The sequence below is a fragment of the Tyto alba genome, unplaced genomic scaffold, assembly GCF_018691265.1.
Source record: "Tyto alba isolate M040663 unplaced genomic scaffold, T.alba_DEE_v4.0 Super-Scaffold_6, whole genome shotgun sequence".
Taxonomy (NCBI): domain Eukaryota; kingdom Metazoa; phylum Chordata; class Aves; order Strigiformes; family Tytonidae; genus Tyto; species Tyto alba.
In genome coordinates this window covers 35,252,235-35,273,995 of record NW_024881327.1, presented here as the reverse complement: position 1 = coordinate 35,273,995, position 21,761 = coordinate 35,252,235, and the positions used below count along the sequence as shown (strand labels likewise).

Sequence of the window (21,761 nt, the reverse complement as noted above, 5' to 3'; positions counted from 1 at the left end):
ATGATCTTAAGTTTAGATAATAAAATGATATAATGTAAGTTGTAACTTAAAATGTTTAACTTGATGTTCTTTGTTAATTAACTACTAAGGAAAAGTGTGGGTGGTGCTTGTAGACTAATGTTATTGATCCTAAATTAATTTCCTTTTTAACTGCATGAAGGAAATAATAGTTTCGTTATGTTTTCTCCTCTCTTTGCTCCAACTCAGGGAAGTACAGGAAACAGGTTCGGAATGTGACTCCTTAAATTCATCCACTGGAAGGAAGCAGTCTCCTCCAGCAAGCCTTGAGATGTACCAGACTCTTTCTCCTCAGAAAGTATCCCCGGAAGAATTCTCACTGGAGGAATCATCTACAGGAGACTCCTCTTCTCTAACTGCAGATATTTCTAGGGGTTCTCCTGACTGTGTAGGCATGGCAGAAACTAAGAGCATGATCTTTAGTCCTGCAAGTAAAGTTTATAACGGAATCCTGGAGAAGTCCTGCAGCATGAACCAGCTTTCGACTGGGATCCCAGCCCCAAAGCCTCGGCACACTTCCTGTTCTTCAGCCAGCAGTGATAGTAAACCCAGCCATGAAGCTGCTTCAGTCCCTAGGATAAGTAGCATCCCACAGGACCTGTACCAAAATGGTGAAAAAAACAAAAAGCCATCGAAAATAAAAAGCTTCTTTAAGAAGAAGTGTAAGTGAGGTGGGCAGAAGAAACGTATAGTAATGTTAAAAGAACTCTATTTTTTAAATCTTTAGGAATGTAATTCCATTTGAGCATTCCAGACTGGATGCCCTAATGGAATGCTCTGTAGGTCAACTATATTTAACTGACTGTACTGTCAAAGGTTGTGCCAGCTGTCAATGAGAAATCATTAAAAAGTTCAGACAGTTTACATTAATTTCTGCCTATTTATTTCTTTATTTTTTAGTTTGTCTTTTTTAGTGGTTTTTGTTTTTAATTTTTTTTGTTTTGTTTTTAGTTTATTCATAAACCATTTTTAAGCCTCTTTGGACTTCTAAGCTTTAATGGACTAGTAAGCCTTCCTGGGCTTGCCAAAGTTTCTTGTTTACCGGAGCATCTTCCTATCTTTCCGTAGAGCTAGGACATTTATCTACTGGACTTTAAGAAAAACAAAAGAAATAGAACTAATTGAATTGCACTACTGTTTTACAGACTGGAAAAGTCTCTCTGCAAGCGAAACTGAAAGACTTGTATTTGACTGAGAAGATGAATCTTTTCACTTTTAGATCTTTTGGGGTTTTTAAGTAGAACTTAGGATTTCTAATTGACTTGATTTCTGGAAATGGAAATGCCATGCTTTTATTATGGGAAGCTTTGTTAGATGCATTTATTATTAGAATGGTTCAAGTCCTGCTGTAAAGATCATGTTTTTCCCAGGACTTTCACTGTGATTTTACTTCACTGCAGGCTGTATGACAAAAAAAAAAAAAAAAAAATTAACAAGAGGCTCTTGATTCCTTATGCAAGTGATGGATATGAAACTTGACTGAGGACTGAAAATATTCACCCTCTTAAAATGAGGAGAGGGGCTAGTAGCTTTTGTTTACAGACTGACAGACAATGGACATTTGGTTTGTGAAAGTTTGTACTGTGGTAAAGATAATAAATTGGAAACATTATTGTGCTTGGGAATGTTCCAATTTTAGCTGATGCTTGTTTCAGACATGTTTCAGAGGTCCTGTTAATTGAAAACTATTGTAGGCTACGTTGCTTTGCTTACTGCTGTGTATAAGTTGTTACTATATTTTTTGGATTAGCTATTAATGTCTTAATGCTCTCCTTTTGTAAGATTTCATACACTTTATTTTTGTATAGTTTGAAGATTTAGCTGTTCAGACATGTCTGAAGTAAATGGTATAATTTTATAATGCATACTGTTATACTAACTCATAATTTTAGATATAAAGATAGATTATAAAGGTGAGACTCGACATGCTTGAGATAAAAGCAATTTTTATGTTAAGCTTTTATAGGGAGAGATGAAATTACTATGAGGTAACAAGGAAGCCTTCTTAGGGCAACAGTAGCTAGTTGTTCAAAAACATCTATTTTTTTTTAAACAGTTGGAGACAACAGATGTACTGCTTGAGCAACAGTGCCTTTTATTCAGTTTATTTGAAAATATTAATACTGAGCAGGAATTTCTTTCGAGATATATTCCAAAGAAATAGTTCTTGCTCTAGTGAACACAAGCAATTTACCCAGTGATGACTAAATAGTTTCAGCTCTTCCATAGGGGTATTCTAGTTGCCTCAGTAACAGGTACCACTGCCAGGGACCTGTGATTAGGGGCTCACTTCTTGCCAATAGTACATGCTGTACTGTATCAAAGAATTAATTCACTGACTGCCTAAATTTTTTTCTAGTAAGAAGCCTTCAAAACCTGTAGCTAACTGAAATCAAGTGATACATGTCTTTTCTAGCATTTTCTATTTAGGTTCCACTGTACATAACTGACATGTTAGTTCTGTCCTCGAGAAGTGATGGTGATGTTAACAGAAGCATTTACTGTGACTAGTGAAATGGTTAGAAAACGGGATGGAGACCTTACGTGTGCAAGTACCTTAAAAGTTCTAGTACGTTGATCAGTTCATTAAGAGAACAGGAGGGATCCGGAGTCTTACTATATCAAAGATGATATTGTTTGTCATCTATACAGAAAAGCATAGGAGGAATCAACTGTTTGTTAAAGTCTGGAGAAGAAAAAAAATCGGTGGAGTAGAAAATGATGAGAACGTGACATTTTTCCATTATTCTCTGAATCACCAGATTGAGCAGCTATAGCTGCAGAAAAAGTCATCACAAGATAACAATGCCCTCTTTGAACAAAGATTGTACTCTCTGTACATGCTAGACAAAAAAAGTAGCAGTGATGCAAAAAGACTTGTACCAGAGAACCACCTCAATGCTGAGCCGTCAGAGTTGTAGTTAAAAGCCTGATGAAGTACTTGAGCATTTACAAAGGGAAAAGAGTACATTAAAAAAGTAGGGAACTTATTTTGCCTCCTAAACAGAATAGAGAAGACTACTACCAGAAAAATATTCTGGTTTTATGTATGCATTTGAGAAGGCTATAGCAATAGTTGAATTTAAAGTAAGATCTGAGGTTGCATAGTAGATTTTGCAGTGTGAGGTTTGAGGAACTCTGTCTTTCATTACCAAAGATGATGAAGCGGCATTTTGATACTGAAGAGTAAATATTTACACATGGAAAAAAATATCTGGTACTGAGGAGTGGGAGGACAGCACTTCTTAATCCTGACATCAAAGTTTGGCTTCCCAGTATTTGAGCTTGCCCAAACAGATAAATTCAGTTTTCTGTAGTAAGTATAGCTAAATATTGAAATAGAGATGGTGCTGGGCTCGTAACTGGGTGTGAGTTTAAGTGTTAAGTATCTTTTTACTTTTTAAAATACACAATTTAACTTTCTTCTGGAAAAAAGCAAAGTTATGGTGTTATATGAACAAATCAGATGAGATTATCATAGTGATAGATTTCAGCTTCAAAATGGCAAACATTTGAAGTACAGACTGCACTCAACACTCAGTTTATTACCAGCCGTCCTGTAACTTTATAGCTGCTACTTAATAAATGTTACAGAACTAAAAGCTGAAGTTAATATTATCAGAAATGGTGAATATTGTATGTTGGAGCTAAAACTAATTTTAAGTTCATAGAATTGGGTTTTTTAAAAAATTACTTTAATAGACCCCATGCACATATTGACACCTAAACTCCACAATCTAAGTGACTTGCATTGCTCCTAATATGGCTCCTGTAGAAACGCTCGTTGTCAAAATGTTAGCATCCTTTTGCTAGGGTATGTTGAGAGCACTGAAAGATCCTCACTGACAAACATCAAATCCAGACTTCATGTTAAAGTAGCTGGCACATCTCAGAAGTGAGACGATGTGCTTTAAAAAGTCCTCTGTTTTTCCTCCATTTGCTTAACGGTGTAACTTGAACTGGCTGGCAGACAGAGTCCAGCCAGCATTCCAACCACTAGGATTTCTCTAAGACATGCCAGTCATTTGAGACAATCATCTAGTGTCATCGTCCCTAAATGGCTGAGGACTTCCTAGACTGTAAACTCAGAATAGTTGGGCTCAGAGTATTTTTTTTATTTATTTTATCTTTTATAGTTAAAATCCATGTTCTATTTTTAGTTCTTGAAGTTCTCCAGTATTGTTCAGAAGATGAGGATCTTTGCTTTCTTAAGTATTTTGTTAGAGTCCTTTGTCAGGACAGCAGCCCCTTTGTGGAAACTGCCTAAAAAACCTTCTCCCTGAATAGGTTACCGTTTCAGTCTTTCACCTCTAAAGTGTCAACTGTGTGGTTCTGTATAAAGAAGAAGAAAAAACCCCTCAATTCTTCCAAAACTGATCAAACTCACTTTTACACAATTCTTACCAAAGCTGTGTTGCACTTCTTTCCTAATAGCATAAAAATTTTAGAAAAGGCATTTCTGGTTGCCATGGGGAATACTTTTGACCAGTTTATGATGGACTTCGAGATTAAAACAGTTGATTCTTTTTCCCTGCTCAGTGATGGAATTTAAAATTGCTCATTGGCAGTTCCAGGCATATGTCAACTTTTCCTTCCCCACTTCATTGGTACCTAGGTAGCAGATTACTGCCCATTAGAAAGTGGAAAATTTGCTGAAAGAGGGAAGATTCTCCATCACAGTCAAGGTAATAATATTATAGTAAGAATACAGTTCCTCATTTAGAAGCCTTGAAGATGGTGAAGCCATCTTGGAGGATGGATACTTGACTTCAGTTTTCTTACAGTATTTATGGATGCCAGCTTGAGTTAGGCATTAGCTTACGACTGATTGAAATCCTAAAAAGATAAAATTAATTAGAAATTGAAGCTTTTAAAATATTGCCCTTTTGCTTCCCAATATGTGGGAAAATGGCATGCACAGGAGAGAGATTAGCTTTAATTAGTATTTCTAATACCACCAGCTTTTACAGCTTCAGGATAGTTTCATTCCATTTCCAAGATTCCCTCTCCAGCAGTGTTTACTACCTTAATTGTGTAATGTATGCAAAGAAGCATTTACTTTTCATTTACTTATAAGCAGGGGAGAATGTAAATAAACTGAATGCTTAATTTAAAAAAAAAAATTTTTTTAAAGCCAAATAGAGGAATTACTGGTTCTTGGACCTCTTTACTATTTGCTTATCTCCTTGTGCAATATGTTAAGTAAAGTGAAAACAGTTTTCTAATCTGTTCCAGTTGCACTGACTAAAGTGATGCATTACTATCTCATGTTTGAAACACTGCTTGCTCTGAATTGCTGTAGGCATTTTAATCCTGGATGTTGCATCTTCATTGAATAATAGTTAAGCATACTAAGACTGTTTGATTCTAAGTGCTGGTAAACTTCTCCACTAAAACTTAAACACAGTTGTTGGTATAACCAATAACCAAAAAAGGCTTTTGCAAGTAGAGTTTGACTGGCTGAGAGCATGCAAATGTTTAGGTCACCATTCTTTGAGGCTTCAGTAGCAGTCCGACAGTGTAATACACATTTTCAACAGATAACTTTCCCTTCCAGCCCTATAGAGATGGTGCTGATCTGAAACTCCACTTAGTCCTCTATTACATAAACATAATGCACTAATTCATATAAATTGTAACGATATTAACCTTTAAACTGTTATTCCCATTTGCTCTTGCATCTGACATTACTTAAGCAAGATGTCAGTACTGATCAGTCCACTTCAGTCTTTCAGAAATAAAATGGATTTGGTTTACCTTTTTTCTCTACAACTTTGAATCTCAAGTTTACCAAATTATGTGTGTGTTCTGTGTATTTAATGCTTCACTGAAATGAAAGTGGGAAGGTTGGTCTCTGTTTAGATGTTAAGGAAAGCACATTTGAGCAGGGTAAAAAAAAGTTCATCTTGCTCATTGCAGAGGATGAAAAAGAGTTCAGAGGTATTTCATCTGCTTTAGAGTCAGAAGACTAAGGAGTGCTCACTACTTACATTGCTGGAGATGAGAGGTACATTCAATCTCAAAGCTTTCAGATCCGTAACTCTTCATCCCAGAAGAACCTTTTCTTTTTTAGACATACTCAGCAGGGCATTACTTTTGTATTTCTCTTCCATTTTTGACCCAGCATAAAATTTGGTAGTTATAGAACTGGTGATTGCTAGACCTCAGAGCAGTTTCAGATAACGATTTTAGTAGTGTGTTTTAAAGTCAATTTTGGTTTAATATGTGCTAAAGACATCTGAAATAAGACTTTCTCCTTCACATTCCTTTTATTTTAATTATATGGAGTTCTTTGTGATCCCTCTACTGTTAAAAAAATAAGCAGGTACTGATAGTTGATTCATATTCATGTTTAGAATACAGTATTTTTTTTTTTTTCAGCTGAGAATTGCTACTAGATAAGTGGTAGATAGTTGCTTTTTAAAGGCTAGATCATGGTTGGATATTGTTGTAAAAACACTGCTGTACCTCAGTTGAACTAAGTACAGCATTGACTGGTGCAATTTGTATATGAGTGATAAAGTTGCTATTTTTAAATCCTCCTGTGTTTTTTATTTGTATCTTGATGCTGCACAATTATTTTCAGACTTGAATTCACTTAAAATTAGGGTCAGTATATCCAGTCCTACAAAAGTCAGTCTTCAGTTTTCAGCCACCAGACTGTTCGTACTGAACTGAATTAAAATCTTGAATATTTGTACTAGCTTATTAGCTTGTTAGGTGGTAAAGTGGTTTCCTGGAGGTCTTCAGGTGGAAGGCAGAGAACTTCTGAAGTGAACCAGGTAACCTGTATTTTTTATCAGCTTTCAAATCCATCTCCCAATAAGACCGAGTCTCCCCAGGGGAATGTAGTTGTACTTACTGCTTTGAACTTTGTAGTTAATTATATTTGGCTATCTAATTCTAATAACTTGCATGTGCGCTGTGCTTGCTTGCTTTTCAATAGCTGATGAAAGCTATAGGAGATCTTGGGGGTTTGCTTAAAAAATTGATGTTTAAAAAGAAAAAAAAAAACTGGCATGATAAATCTGTCAGGCTGTGAACTGACTAGAACCAACAAAGATCCCAGCTTTTTGTTTGAGAATTGTTTAAATAGTTCTTTATGAAATTAATTGGGTATCATGTGTATTTTCACATTGCTTTCCTCCAAGCAACAAAAATAATTAAAATACCCTACGTTTCAGCAAGGCTATTTGGGAGATGTCTTGCCCTGGTTTTATTTTTAATTTAAATAACACTGAGTTGTAGTGAGTGTTCAGCATATTAATGCCTGACTTAAAAGATTAGCAGAATTTGAATGACTTGCATTGTTTTGTTTAATTACAGCTTTATAACAGTGTAGATATTTGCATAAAGCCTGTCATTTGATCTAGGTATGTTTCAATGACATAGCAAGAAGAGGACCAAGACAAGTAAATATGTGCACAATTTAAACCTTACTTAAGATGCTTTACTGTTCTGGGAAGAGATGTTGTTCTTCATGCAGATTCTGCTCTTCCTCTGTTTGCTCTTAGCTTCTGTTTGTTTTCATTAGTTGAACTAAAATAAGAAACAAAGCCCTCAGACTGACTAGTTTCTGTCTCTCTAATATATACACACTGTACTTGCTTTTAACCTCATCTACTGCATGTTGTTAATGCTGTACACAAATGCAGTTGGAGTATTTCTTTGGTGTTGTACAGCATGATGCATTTCATTCCCCATTCTATTTTACCTCCCATTAGCTATATATTGCTTTACAACTGGAAAAAAATCCTGAGTTTTTGGGAATTTAGTCTGTTTGCATATAAAAAAATCATTTTTTTTTTTCCTGTGAGTCTTATGAGAAATGTCCTGCTTGGAGAGTCTCAGACAGTATTTTCCTGTGTTTATTCATGTTACTTTGCTTTATTTTATAAGTGGATATTGATTTTTGATGTGTTGTTACACTTAATGTTGAATAAATCTGACTTCCGTTTTGAAAAGTGAAACTGTGTTAGTGAAAATGTTATGTAATGTTAATTCATCTTAGATTATTCCCAGAGTATATAAATTTTTATTTATTTAAACTTTGGATAAATTTTTATTTGTTCTTCTTAGGATTCTGGCCAGTATTGGTTTGCTTTGTGTTATTATTAAAGCTTGACATAAATATTACTGGGAAGGAAAGGGTGGATACAGTTTTGTTTGGCAGCTAGGGTGCTACAGTTAGGCTTGGAAATCCTGAATCTTACTGCTTTTGCTTGAAAACGCCTTTCTGAGTTTAAGTTGCTTCATATTTTGAAGATTTGGGATTTTGTGTTTTTTCTTCTGAACAAGGTGAAAATACTTTCCAAATGACTTGGAATAATGCATAGCCTTGGGATTTTGAGTGTGAGGATTAGTTTGAGGGCCTGTGGCTCTACAAAAAAAAAAAGTCCTTGCTGCTATTTAATATTCCTTTTAACATGTAGCAACTCAGAATGAAGAAGCACTAGCTTTGCATCAAAAAGAGCTATTTAAAAGTGGTTTCTCTTGTAACCAAAAGTCCCACCTATGTGGAGATGACAAGATTGCAGTGAGATAAATGACAACACAGGTGTGGACCATGGGATCAATGTGAACCATGCTTAGAAAATTTATAGCTCAAAATAAATTAGTTTTTCCTGATAAAAATAGGATATTGGAAATTCAATCTGTATATAAATTATTTTCAGTTGTAATTGTCTAACACAGCCCTCTTCAGAAGCAATAATTGGTTTGTGTGAGTTGGTCACTGGTTTCACTACAGTTGTCCTTAACGTTCTTGATTAAACAGTGTTAACTTAATCAATGGAAAGAGCACGTAGGCTGGCAAAGTCTAAATCAACTCTGAATCTTCAGAGATCTAAATGCCTTTCTGTTGGTGACCTACTAATAATTTCTCCTGAAAAATTGGATTGAACTATTATAGCACAGCTTATAAAAAATATCTTATTTTACTGCAAGACTTGGCACCCAAGCAAGTGGAACATAGACCATTCTAATTCCATGGGCTGTTACTGAGCTTTGCTTATTTAACAACTTCAGCAAGTTGGTATTTATTAAGTTGCTGAAGTCAGGTTTGGTTTTGTTTGCTTTTTTTTTTTATGTTTTTTTTTTTTTTTTTTGTTTTGTTTTGGTTTTTTTTTTCTTCTTAAATGAACTGCCTTTGATTACTATTGAATCAGCCTATTTCTTTACCCTGACAAATTTAGGCTTTTAAACTGACAGTTTTACCAATTGCACTGGGTGATAGCATTGCTTGTGAAATTCTGTAGCATCCTACTTGCCTTCAGTGAGATGGAGAATGTGGAATAGGGTTGAAATGGGGCAGGAAATCTCTTACAAGGTCTGTTGGGTGTTGAGCTGTTCCTAGGGATAGAGTGCTCCTGGTTAAGCCCTTCTGGGTCAGTTTTGTAAAGGCCTCCCATACTCCCTGTTCTTTTTGAGTGCCTTGTGAGGATGTGATAAGTATCTGCTAATTCGGCTATACAGTGGAAGATATTTCTTTATTCAAAGAAGTAAAGTTTAGCCCAGTTCCCTATCAGCTTAATGCTGCTCTACTTGTCTGCTTCAATTCTGTTTCTCTCCTACTTCTATACTTAAAATTATCACTTTTTCCTCAGTGTTTCCAAGAGGAAGTTAAATGGAGAACTCATGAATCTAAAATGTAAATCTAGTTAAATTCTGAAGGCCAAGATTTGTCTGCATTCTAAGTTGTCTTATCTTCCAGCTACTGGCTGGTGATAGTCTGGAAGTAATTTCTGAACATCATGCTGGATTTCCATTTGTTCTGTATATGAACGTTTTATAAATGTACTGATTCTCCGTTTTTTCTCATTGGTTTTATACAGAGGAGGCTTAGCAAGAGGAAAATAATACAGACATTGTAAGTTGCAGTTACAGCATGTGGGTGAGAGAATTGTAAATATATGTGTGGGTGAAGAGGCTGGGGACAGGGGCATGGGGGAAAGAGTATACCATTACGTGTTTGTACTCAGAAATGCAGAAGTCTTAAAGAATGATTGGAAAGATGAAGTATATGCTGAACCAGTCTTTTTCTCTCCACCATCCCTCCCCAACTCATGGTCTCATGAAATATACTCTGTTTTTAAGGTGTAGAGATAAAATTCTAAAGAGGATTGTGAATGAAAGTGCTGCTTTGTGGAAAAAATACCTGTTCTCCTTTCCTTTCTGCTTAACGTATAGAATGTGTTAATCTTTTTGTAGCAATTTTAGAAAAAAGTTTGAGAAAGATAAATAAAACACTGGAAATAACATTCTATCTCAAATGGTATATAATGTTATCTGCTAAGAATGCTCCTAGATAGATGACTACCCTAAATGTCTGCAAGAAAAATAACCCAACCACCAAACCCTGTGGTGTTTAAAACATTTTCTTTTTTTTATAGAATACTGCTGCTTAGTTAGAGCATCTAGCAGCCTGGAAAACTGTAGTTTACATTGCCAGAGATTTTGATTAATTTCTGTCTAGGGTGGAAGCAGCAGCAGAGACATAAGAAACACTTGAGTTTTGCTGAAAATTGATACTGTATTGCCAGTACCTAGCAAAGGGCATCCGAATGTGGACTTTTTCTAATGAGGATCATGACACTTTAAAAAGTCCTTCCATTCAAATGATTAAGCATTGCTGAATTGTTCAGCCAAAGGTGTGCTTGAACTGTGTAGTTTCTGCTGTGATATATGTCTACAGATTTGTAAATAGCAAAACCTCCAAATTTACTACGTAGAAGTAAAAAAAAAAAAAAACAAACAAAAAACCCAAAAAAAACAAAAACCCAAAAAACCCAAACTAAACCCCAAAACAAAACAAAAAAAAACCCCACCAAACCAACCAAATCCCCAAAACCTCAGTTGAGAAACTTCCAATAGGAAAGAATACATCCTTTTAAGATAAGGTTTTCTAGTGTAAAATAGCTAAATATAATGACTAGTTGTATATCAGTGATCTTGATTTCTTTTGATAAGCAGCTTGACCCATCACTCCCAGTGTCTATGTCAACATGAAGTTATGTTTTAAAGTAAATTTGACTTCTTTTTGTCATTTGCGTAATGAGAAGAAAAGTTTCTGCAGTGCAATTTATGCCCTTAGGTGTACCTCTGCAACCTCTGTTGTCTAAATCAGGCCTGGGATACCTCTGCTGCTTTGCTGTTGTCCATGTATCTCCTCATGTTACAGGCAAACCTAAGTTTATTGGCAAAGTTCAAAGTTTTTGTTGGAATTTTGTTTTGTCGAGCCTGGGATACTTAATTCCTGGCAGGTCTAGCCAGAGCTACTGGGCATTGCTAGCGATCACATGTCTGAGGCAACTGCTGTAGCTACTCAGTGCCATTGCTAATATTAGCCATAGACAACTATATTAGTTGAGATTTCTGCAGGGACTGGAGAAAATTCTCATTCACCAGAATACTGAGACTTTTTCTATTTAAATCATGCCAATATAAATGAAGAAAAAGCCTTGAAGGAGCTCTAGTTACTGCAGTCTTGAATCAGGTTATTTTCTTGGAAAGAAAAAAATATTACTTTAACATCCCAAAGTAGTGTGAATAAATGAAAACATAGTTCCTCTTTCAAAGGACTACAAGAGTGTTTGTGACAGCAGCTAAGAGTTAAGAAACTGAAAGGAGTAATATGCTTGCATAGCTGATGGGAACAGTGAAGGCACCGCAAGACTCCACATTAGATTTATCAGTATTTAACCCCATTAAAGATTGGAAAGACAGAATGTGTATAAACAAGTGTAGAAGAATGATTAGATGATCAGTTTTGATAAATGTATGTTAGAAATGTCAACTGTTTTATCCCTAGAATACTCTATATGTAATTTAGAACTTGGGAAAGAGACTTGGCAGCCCAATATAGAATTTGGTGTTGAGCTGCTAAATCAACTTGAACATGCATGATGCAGGATTGGAATCTGATGTGTAGAAAATACAGTGATAAAGATATTTAAAGTATGGCCTGTTGTACAAGCTAATAATTAGCTGCCATGATACTGATTTCTCTTATAAGAGCTAACTTTGGTCTTTTTCAGTCAATTGTATTGAGAGATTTGTGTACTCTTCAGCATTAGAACAAGCTAAAGAGAAAACCAAACCACGCTCCTCCGCATGTCTGAAGAGATTCCCACTGTTCAAAGGCCGCATTAATAACACTGAATGGTAATAATTCGAGAATTTTCTGGAGATCCTGTAATTTAAAAATAAAAGTCTTGCAGGAGTCCTGTGAAGGGGAAACTGCACAAAAGCAGAGACTCCTGCTGGCATTTTCTCTTTTCCCATGCCTTGCTCCTGAGTGTATAGCAGAGAATACAGTTCTGCTGCTTATGCTCCCCATTTTATCTAGAGCTGTTGAAATTAAGTGTAAGATCCCAACAACACATTCATTCCTTTCTCTAGATTCTCCTAGATATGCCCTTTGCCAAACTTGGGAAGAATGTTTACCCCTCTGTCATACACATCTGTAGGTAAAAAGTGATGTATTTTGGTTCAGAGGATCATCTTGCCTTTTTGGCTTCTGCCAGATCTTTCAGTATTCCTTTGGAACCAAACTGTTCAGAGATTTGTATGAAAATAAGTCAGCCTTCCTTGGCACTAATTGGCTGCAACTGCAAAGGCTATTTTGGATTTGTATCTACTGTAGTTAAGAATTCTCAAGTGTCCTATTTTTCAGGGGAGCTCAGACAAACCTATTATCAAAGAGCTATGACTGATTTTTGTTGCATTACAACCAAATGTTAATTTTCTTCTTTTGTTCTGGAGGGAGAAGGGGGTGTATGTTTTCCACCCCTTTAAAGATGCTCTTCATCTCCAAGCACTGTGTAAGCTGGCATATGCTAAATTCTGAACATCAATGGAGAAAGCAGCACTGTAATTCACACATTTTGATTTGACAGCTAGGTCGCAAATATGCTAACGTTCAACTTGTTGGTTATTATTGCTGCTCCTTTTCACAAGGGAAAATTAGTATGCACATTAGAGGATGACTTCTCTACAAAGAATTATATAAACCAGGCAGGCGGCTCAATTTCTTAGCTGTTTGTGAAAAAGCCTTTTATTTCTTAGTGTATTCCCTGTCTGGGAGAAGTCAAACATTCATTTGAACAGAAAGACTTGGAAATTAAACAAATAGTTCCCTCACTTTAAATGCAGCCTGAACTCTGCTGAAACAGTAGATGTTTCCTCCATTCTTTTTTTTCTTGAGGGTCTTCCACTGGTGAATCACAGTTTCAGTGCTGTGTTCATGATGTATCACATTCATAATTTGCCTACTGAAGAGTTCAGGAAAATCGGTGTGTCCTACCAGTGGATGTTTTTCCATGCAAGAAAAGAAGGGATTATAGCAGCAAAGGACACCACCTTTGATCAGTACTCTACTGTAGAGTGTAGTTGGAGCAATGCAGAATCCTGTGGGGGGAGAGAATAATAGAAAAGGCAGGAGCTCAAAGGTCTCCTTGGTATTACTTTTTGGGAAAATACTGTTGCACTGTGAATCTATAATCAGAAGCCTCCTTGATTTTTATAGCTTACTAGTGTGGACACCAGCAAGATTTACCAACACGTGGTTTTTAAGTTGGTTTAAAATAGTATCCTATAAATTTCAGACACTTAAATAGTGCTCAATCAGTTTGCCAACTTGAAATTATAGTTTATGCAAGTTACATTGGGTGTTTCTTCCAAATCGAGTGTCTTCCAATAAGATAATTATTAATGTTTTTATTACACTTCTGCCCCCATCTCTGGTAGTATGATGCGGTCAAATGAAACTAGCAAATTCTTGCTAAGTCATGCTGAAAGTGCAGCCAAAACCTTAATTACTGAATGTTTGTTTACACTTTCTCTCCACAGCATTGCAGAATTGGATTGTAGAAACACATAGAAAATGGCTGTTGTGTATGAGACTGCAATTTGTGTCTTTAAAGTGTAAGAATGTAACTTATTATTAAATACACTCTGCACTATCCCAAATAATTTACCTGTCCTTAATGAGAATGAGGTAGTGTGGTGTTCTTTATTTCTGTTTTTCAGTGATAAAACATAGCAGTAATGTCTTGCTCACAACTGTGAAGAAGTTGGCTTCATGAACCTTTCTTTACACAGCCCTCTTCATCTTATGTGGTGATGACTGCTCGGGAAACACTCTACAAAACTACAGGTCTTTCAAAGCTGCTTTTAGTGAACCAGTAGGACTTCGGGTTTTTTTCTGTTTTGTCAGTCAGATAAAACAGTCCCAGCTGAGCTTTCCCAGTGCACTCCAAGTTAGTATTTGATTGCTCTGCCTAGTCTACTACTGATTGTGCTTTGTATGTTTTGAGGGACTTCCCGGACAGGACCCAACTCAGAGCAGCTCAGCCAGGTTCAGTCTAAATGAAATAGCTACTACCTAGCACAGCAATCTTCAGAGTAATAAGACAGGAAAAAAAAAAACTTCCACAAGAAGAAGTTGACATTGTTTGCTTCAAACTCAACTTCGGCTAATTGTATGTGTTTTTATATATACATATGAGGCTCCATATAAATTCCCACTAACAGCTTAGAACAATGAATCTTTCAAGTGGAAAATTCTGTTCTTTTGTCTATTGTCACTTAAGCGAAAGATTTCTGTTTTCTGGCCCTTCAAAGGTGAGTGTTGACAAGGGGTAGTACCTTTGGTTCTTTGCTTCAGTGAATACAAATAGATAGCATAGTACATTTAGTTAACCTTCAGACAGGAAGTTGAAATCTAGTTCTTATTGTCACATATTTGCTTTGTGACTTTTAATTAGATGGTTCAATTGTTCTGTAAAATAAAGGCAATAGTGACTGGCTTCCTGCAAGGAGTTGAATGAATGTTAAGCTTCTGTTAATTGAAAGTACTATTCTAAATTGTAGATATTGGTAGTAATTCACCAGATTAAGGGATAAAATTCTTCTGAGAGCTAAGAATTTCTCTTGCAAAGTGGAGTGTTGATTTTTCAAAGCTGCATTACATTCTGCTCTGTATTTCAGGACACTCTAATATATTAATTTTTGGGGGGTGGGGGTATGGGTAGGGGGCTAGGGGGTGAGTGATGAGTAAAAGGAAAAGCCAGGAAAGAGTATAATATAAAAAGCAGGTTTGACCTTCCTTCATCTTAAACAAGTAGTTTATAAAGTGTCATGATGGGGGGAAGGAAAATACATGAATGTACTGAGAATGTCAAGCATAAGTGGTGTGGAACCATCACAAAGACTTTCAACAATGCTCTAGATCTATTTTACCTTTGTGTTGCTAGTTACTCTAAAAACCTCTATAAATTGAAGGACTATACACAAATAGGAGAAAGGAATGTTTGGGCTTATCCTGTTTGCTGCTCATTAGCTGAAGACATTAACATATGTACTCTGCTAAAGCATAGTCCCTGTTTCTGGAGTTTCTGTTTCCTTTCCTGAAAGTGTCTTGCAGATTGACTTCATTGGAACTCAGCACGCTCAGTAAGCCCACCTAGTGTTTCAAAAGTATTCTGAGTTTTTACTCTGGGTGAGATGACTGATGTCTTAACCTGATGGTGAATTACAGTTAGTGTATGTTTCCTGATCTCTTTCCATATGTTGATTTTGAAGCGTACTGGAGAACAGTCAGTTTTCTTTTTTATTGTATTTCCACCTTAGTCAGCAGAACATGGATCACAGAATCATGAAACTTTTAGGATCAGAGGGCATCACTGGAGACTATCTAATCTAACACCCCTACTGAAGGCAGGGTCACCTACATTAGTTGCTGTGGACTCTGTTCAGTTTGGTATTGAATATCTCCACAGATGAGGACGCCACAATGTCTCTCTGGGCAACCTGTACCAGTGTGTGATCAGCCTCAGTGTAAAAATGGTATTCATTTTGAATGGAAATTCTTATTTGAATTTATGGCAGTTACCTTGTGTCCTTTCACTGTGCACCACTGTGAAGGGTCTGGCTTAGTCTTGCTTTCATCAGGTATTGATACACATTGATAAGGTCCCCCAAGCTGCCTTTTTTCCAACCTAAACAATCTCAGCCCTCTGAGCCACGCTTTAGATGTTTCTGTCCTGCAGTCATCTTCACGACCATCCACTGGAACTGCTCCAGTTTGTCCATCTCTTGTACTGAGGAGTGCAGAACTGGTCACAGCACTTATGGTGTGTATCAGCAGTGGAAGTATCATCTCCCTCTACCTGCTGCAACACTTACTAGTAAGAAGTCCTAGGAGATTGTTGGTCTTTGTTTCAAGGGTACAGTGCTGAATCGTGTTCAATTTCTTGTCCATTAGGATCCCCTGGCCCTTCTTTGAAGACTTACATTCCTTCCAGTTGCCCCACAGCCTGTGCTGGTGCGTGGGGTTATTTCTCCCAAAATACAGGACTTGAAATTTCTCTTCCCTGAACTTCATGAGGTTCCTGTTGGCTCATTTCTCCAGGCTGTTGAGATCACTTCCAAGGGCAGCATGCCCATCTGGTTTATCAGCCACTCCTTCCTATCATTTATCATGTTCAAACTTGCAGTTGGTGTGCTCTGTCCCATCTTCCAGATCATTAATGAAGAGGTTAAACAGTATTGGCCCCACTATCAACCTCAGAGACACAACATTAGTGATTGGCCTCCAGCAAGGCTTTGTGTTGCTGATCACAACAACCAGTTAGAGCCTGGCAGTTCAGCCAATTTTCAGTCAACTTTATTGTCTACTTACCTAGTCTGTATTTTGTCAGTACAAGAAAGTCATGGGAAGCTGTCAAAAGCCTTGCTAAAGTCAAGATAAACTGTAACCACTGCTGTCTCCTCACCTGCTGAGCTCATCACTTTATTGTGGAAGGCTATTAGGCTATTCAGGCATGATTTCTGCTTTGTAAGTTCAAGCTGACTCATCACCTCCCTGTCCTTCATGTGTTTGGAAATGGTTTGCAGGATTATTTGCTCCATCATCTTGCCAGGGTTTGAGGTGATGTCAGTTGGCCTTTGTGGAAGATGTGACACTTGCTGTCTCCCTGTTCTCCGGAACCTTCCTCAAACACCATGACCTTTCAAAGATAATTGATAGTGGTTTCACAATTATATTGGTGAGCTCCCTTAGCACTTGTGGGTGCATCCCTTCTCTACTCACAGTAAATTTTAATTTCTCCAGACTTTTCCACTGATTTCAGGGCAGTAGAAAAGTCTGATCTTGCCACTAAGGCAGATCTTGCCAATAAGGACTGAAGCATAGAAGGCACTGAGTACTTGAGCCTTATCCATGCTGGCTGTCACCATATGCTGTGCACCCCATTCAGCAAGCCCACACTGCCCCTAGTCTGCTTTAAGTTGTTGATATGCCTGTCGAAGCCTTTCTTACTGCCTTTCATGTCCCTCACTGGATTCAGCTTCAGATGGGCTTTGTCATACTGAACCCCATCACTGCACACCTGGACAGTGTCTCTGTATTCCTCCTGGGTCACCTGTCCCTGCTACCATCTCTTGTTATGTTTCCTTTTGATAGATCAGTTTTGTCAGGAGTTCGTTGTTCATCCATGCAGGTGTCATGACTTTCTGCACATTGGAAAGGGCAATTCTTGAGCTCGGAGGAAGCAATCCTTGGGAAAAAAGTCAAACAGCTGTTCCGAGCCCCTCTTTTCTCCAGAGCCATATTCCATGTGACTCCTCCATGCAGGTTCCTGAACGGGCCAAAGTCAGCTTTCCTGGAGTTCAGGATCCTGTTACGTGTTCTCTCCTCTCTGGATCCTTAACTCCACACCTCATAGGTGCTGCAGCCAAGGCTGCCCCCAGTCATAACCCCTGTACTGGGTCTGGCTGGGATGGAGTTAATTCTTTTTATAGCAGCCCTTATGGTGCTCTGTTTTGGATTTGGGCCCAAAGTGATGCTGATAACATGCCAATATTTTTGCTATTTCTGAATACTGCTAACGCAGTGTCAAGGCCTTCTCTGTTTCTCACTCTGCTACCCACAGTGAGTAGGTTGGAGGTGGACAGGAGGCTGGGAGAGGACACAGCTGGGACAGCTGACCCCAGCTGACCAAAGGCGTATTCCATACCATACGACATTGTTCTCATCAATAAAACCGGGGAGGAGTTTTCCAGGGGTTGCTGTTGCTCAAGGACTAGCTGGGCATTGGTTGGCTGGTGGTAAGTGATTTCTTTTGTGTATTTTTTCTTTGTTTTATTGGGGTTTTCGCCTCCTCCCCACACCCCCCGCCCTTCCCTTTTTCCACCTCTTATTAATTTGTCTTTATCTCAACCTACAGGCTTTCTCACTTTTGCCCTTCTAATTCTCTCCCTCATCCTCTGTGGGGGCAGAGAGTGAGTGGCTGTGGGGGGCTGAGCTGACAATGGGGGTTAAATCACAACACCCTTGGTCAGTTCTTTCTTTGTAAATATAAAGTCTAGGAGAGCATATCCCTTTGTTGACTGTTTGATCACTGGTATCAGAAAGTCATCATTAATGCACTTCTGAAACATCCTTAATCTCTTGTGATCTGCTGTGTTGTCTCTCTACCAGATAGTAGGATGGTCAAAGTCTGCATGAGGACTAGGGCCTGTACATGTGAGGATTCTTCAGTTGTCTGAAGAAGGCCACAAAAATCCAGTGCTGGAAGAAACCTGATCAGGTGGTTGGTAGCAGACACTCACTACAGCATGATCAATGTTGATCTTTCCAGTGATTCTGACCCATAAACTGTCAGCTGGCTCCTCGCCCACCCCCAGGCAGAGCTCCATGCATCCCTGCAGTGCCTCACAGCAAGGGCAACTCCACCTCCTCACCGTCATGCCCTGTATGCACCCGTTACAGCGGTTGACTTGTGTGAGCTATCCCACCGTGTTTCTGTGGTCACAATGAGACTGTAGCCCTGCAACTGCATGCAGACCTACTGAGTCTTAATGTCTGTTCTGCATGCTGTTAGTGTTAGTGCACAGGCACTTCAGAGGGGTGATCAGTCATGCTGGCTTCCTGTCGATACCATGACTGATACTATAAAGACCTGTCACAACACAAAACAAACCAGTTACTGAAACTCTGAGGACATGTCCTTCAGTGTGTTTCTGCTTTAATGGAGAAGAAAAGAAAGGAAGTGGTGGAGGACAGTGAATGCTAGTTGCTGCTTTCTGCTCCTGAGATCCACTGTCTATTTACTCTCTGTTCCTAGCAATACAATTTGCTCCCCAGGGAGTCAGAAATGATCAGTGCAGTATAGAGAAATGTGGTATGGGTTGAGAGAGGAAAATGTTCTCTCACTTCTGGGGGGGAATGTCAAGGGAAAGAACATGAAGGATAGAGTGTTTGAAGGAAATGTAATACACAAATGAAGTAGGTCAAGACTAGCAGATTTGAAAAGAAAGGAGAATGTACTCAGGATTAGGAAGAGAAGAGATCAGAATAAACAGAAATAATAATAGGACTAGGAAATGTTAGTAATATATAATCCCACAAGTGACAAGAAAAGAAAGAATGGTCAGAAGAAATCAGTACTTTTTAAAAGTATCTATGTTTCATAAATCGTGTAAAAATAAAATGCTCTGTTCCGAGTAATCTTTGACTTCACTTTCTTTATACTAGGGTGTATGTAGGTTGATGTGATCTGAAATAGATCCAGAGACATTGTGCTTTCAGGGGCTTGCTTCTCTATACTTTGCTTCTATGGCTTTCTTTCCTGCATCCCTTGGTTGTGATAATGTCATTCTGTGATTCATAACAGCAGTGCAGAGCTTAATTAATGTTTGCAAAAAACTTAGATCCTCAGATGAAGTGTGCTATGTGCATCCAGTGCAACATATTATTGACAGTAAGTACAGGCTATTTTTAATTCCAGCAACAACTGCTTCTTAGTGCTTTTCCTATCACAAAAAAACACATAGGGATGGCTATGATGGGTTGTGGAAAGGTCCATCTATCTCACTATCTGTTCTCCAGGAATAGCAGGTGTTTAAGGAAGAGAACTGTGAAAAAGACAGATGCTTTATCTGGAAAACCCTCATGGCTTGTAGCAAAAAATATTTTAAAAGTTTTGTGATCCAGAGGTAACATCCTGAACCTGTCTCTGAAGGGATTTCTTGTCCATGCCTTTTCAACTAGTGCTTGGTCAGCCATGGAGTTAACCTTGCATACCCTCTATAGGGTCTTCTCTGAGAGGGAGAACCTAGAGGAAGAAAATCATATTTTTAGTCTGCTTAGTTGGAAGTAAATCTCCATCTACCATTATGACAAATGTGTTTCAGTCACTAGAGGAAAAATTATGTGCTATTTGGTACTTTGACATAACTGCTCATGGAAGAACTCAGCATATGTCCTTTCAACCCTCAGAATAGGATGATTTATTGCTTTAAATTTATCTGAATCTTTAAAACCACAGATTCATATCCAAGGAGACATCAGTTCTTCACCCTTGTGGCCTCTCCAGCTCACGACTGGAGGTAGATGCATTAATTCATATTAATAAGATGCTAAAATCCTAGCTTTTATATAAACTAAACTAAAGTCCATAAATTCTTTGTAAGGAATTGCATTGCCTTGCATTAGCTCGCTTTCCCCCTCCCATCTAATGGACAGTGTTTTACATATCAGCTGGCAGCAGTTTTTGGCGTCAGAAGTAGAAATATGAACTGGAACCATTTTTTCTGTTAAACTGGGTTAAAATTTCCTGATTTGCCCACATAGACCAATTCCTAATTTAAAACCTTGTTAAGGGAATTCTATCCTATTTATATGGGGAAATGGATAACTACTTCGTGAAGTTTTGGAGATATTTGGAGATGTGTGAAATGAAAGGGCCAATAAAAATGTAAATTATCTCAACTGTATTTATCATATATTTCACATAGTACTCTGGCAATACTGCTGATTTTGATAGCAAGCAGCCTACTAAATATTTTGTAGCATGACTTAAAAAAAAAAAAAATGAGTAAACCCATAATATTTGCGTTTAATTATCTGCCACAGGAGGTATCTCTTCCATTTCAAATTAGTCAAGCAGATAGTGCATGTTCACCAAAATCTTTTTATCTTGGTCCTGGATTTTACTCTAGGTGGCAGAATTGTTCTATCTTCAGCACATGAAGAACAGATTAAGAAGCAAAAAATGGTTAATGATTTATACCTCCCCAGTGTGAATAATTCTTGTTTCCTAAATCAGATGCCTTATTTTTCCAATAGTGTCAAATTTATCAGTAAGTGGGTAGAATTCATAAACTGTGTTTTTTTAAGAGGGGGAAAAAAAAAAGCTTTTCTTCATAAAAATTGCCTGACTCAATTAGAAGCTACAGCATATTTTGTAAGGTGTAATTTCTATGAAATGCTGATACTTGGAGCAACTTTTTGGGAATGTAGATGAGCTGCCACGTATATGTAGTTCCCTAGGAGGGGTTGAGGTTTTGGGAAGAGTTAATCTTTCCAGCAGCGTTATGTCAAATTCTTTGCATGTGGAGGAATTAAATTCTAACACAGAATGTATGTTAAGCAGGGAGCTGGGGCACTTTAGACATGTTTTTAAGGAAATAGCTCTTTTAGGCTAAAATACATATGTGTATGCTGAGCAAGTGTGGGTTGTATCTGTCAGGTGCATTGTAAGAGCCTAGAAGGATTGAGCTGGTCTAATGGTTAGATGAGTACTTAGATTAACGCTTTGATAAAAGCTCCACCCTAGATCCTCTAATTCAAATAATTTTGTTTTGGAACATTGGGTAACAAAGAAATTATATTTGATGTAATAAATTTTAAGCATAATCTCTTGACCTTGTAGGGCAACTGAGCGCCACACAGCCGCTCA

At 37.7% G+C, this 21,761-nt stretch overlaps 1 protein-coding gene across 2 annotated transcripts in view; it reads left to right on the top strand.

Annotated features, from left to right (window-relative positions):
- Positions 1–7,988, top strand: part of STIM2 (stromal interaction molecule 2) — an 81,385-nt gene extending 73,397 nt beyond the window's left edge. For both annotated transcript variants that reach the window (XM_032984402.2, XM_042807609.1), the window contains one exon: positions 208–7,988. In XM_032984402.2, the coding sequence (XP_032840293.2) occupies positions 208–688 (481 nt within the window). In that variant the 3' untranslated portion in view covers positions 689–7,988. The remainder of the gene's footprint in view (positions 1–207) is intronic.
- Positions 7,989–21,761: the final 13,773 nt, after the last annotated feature.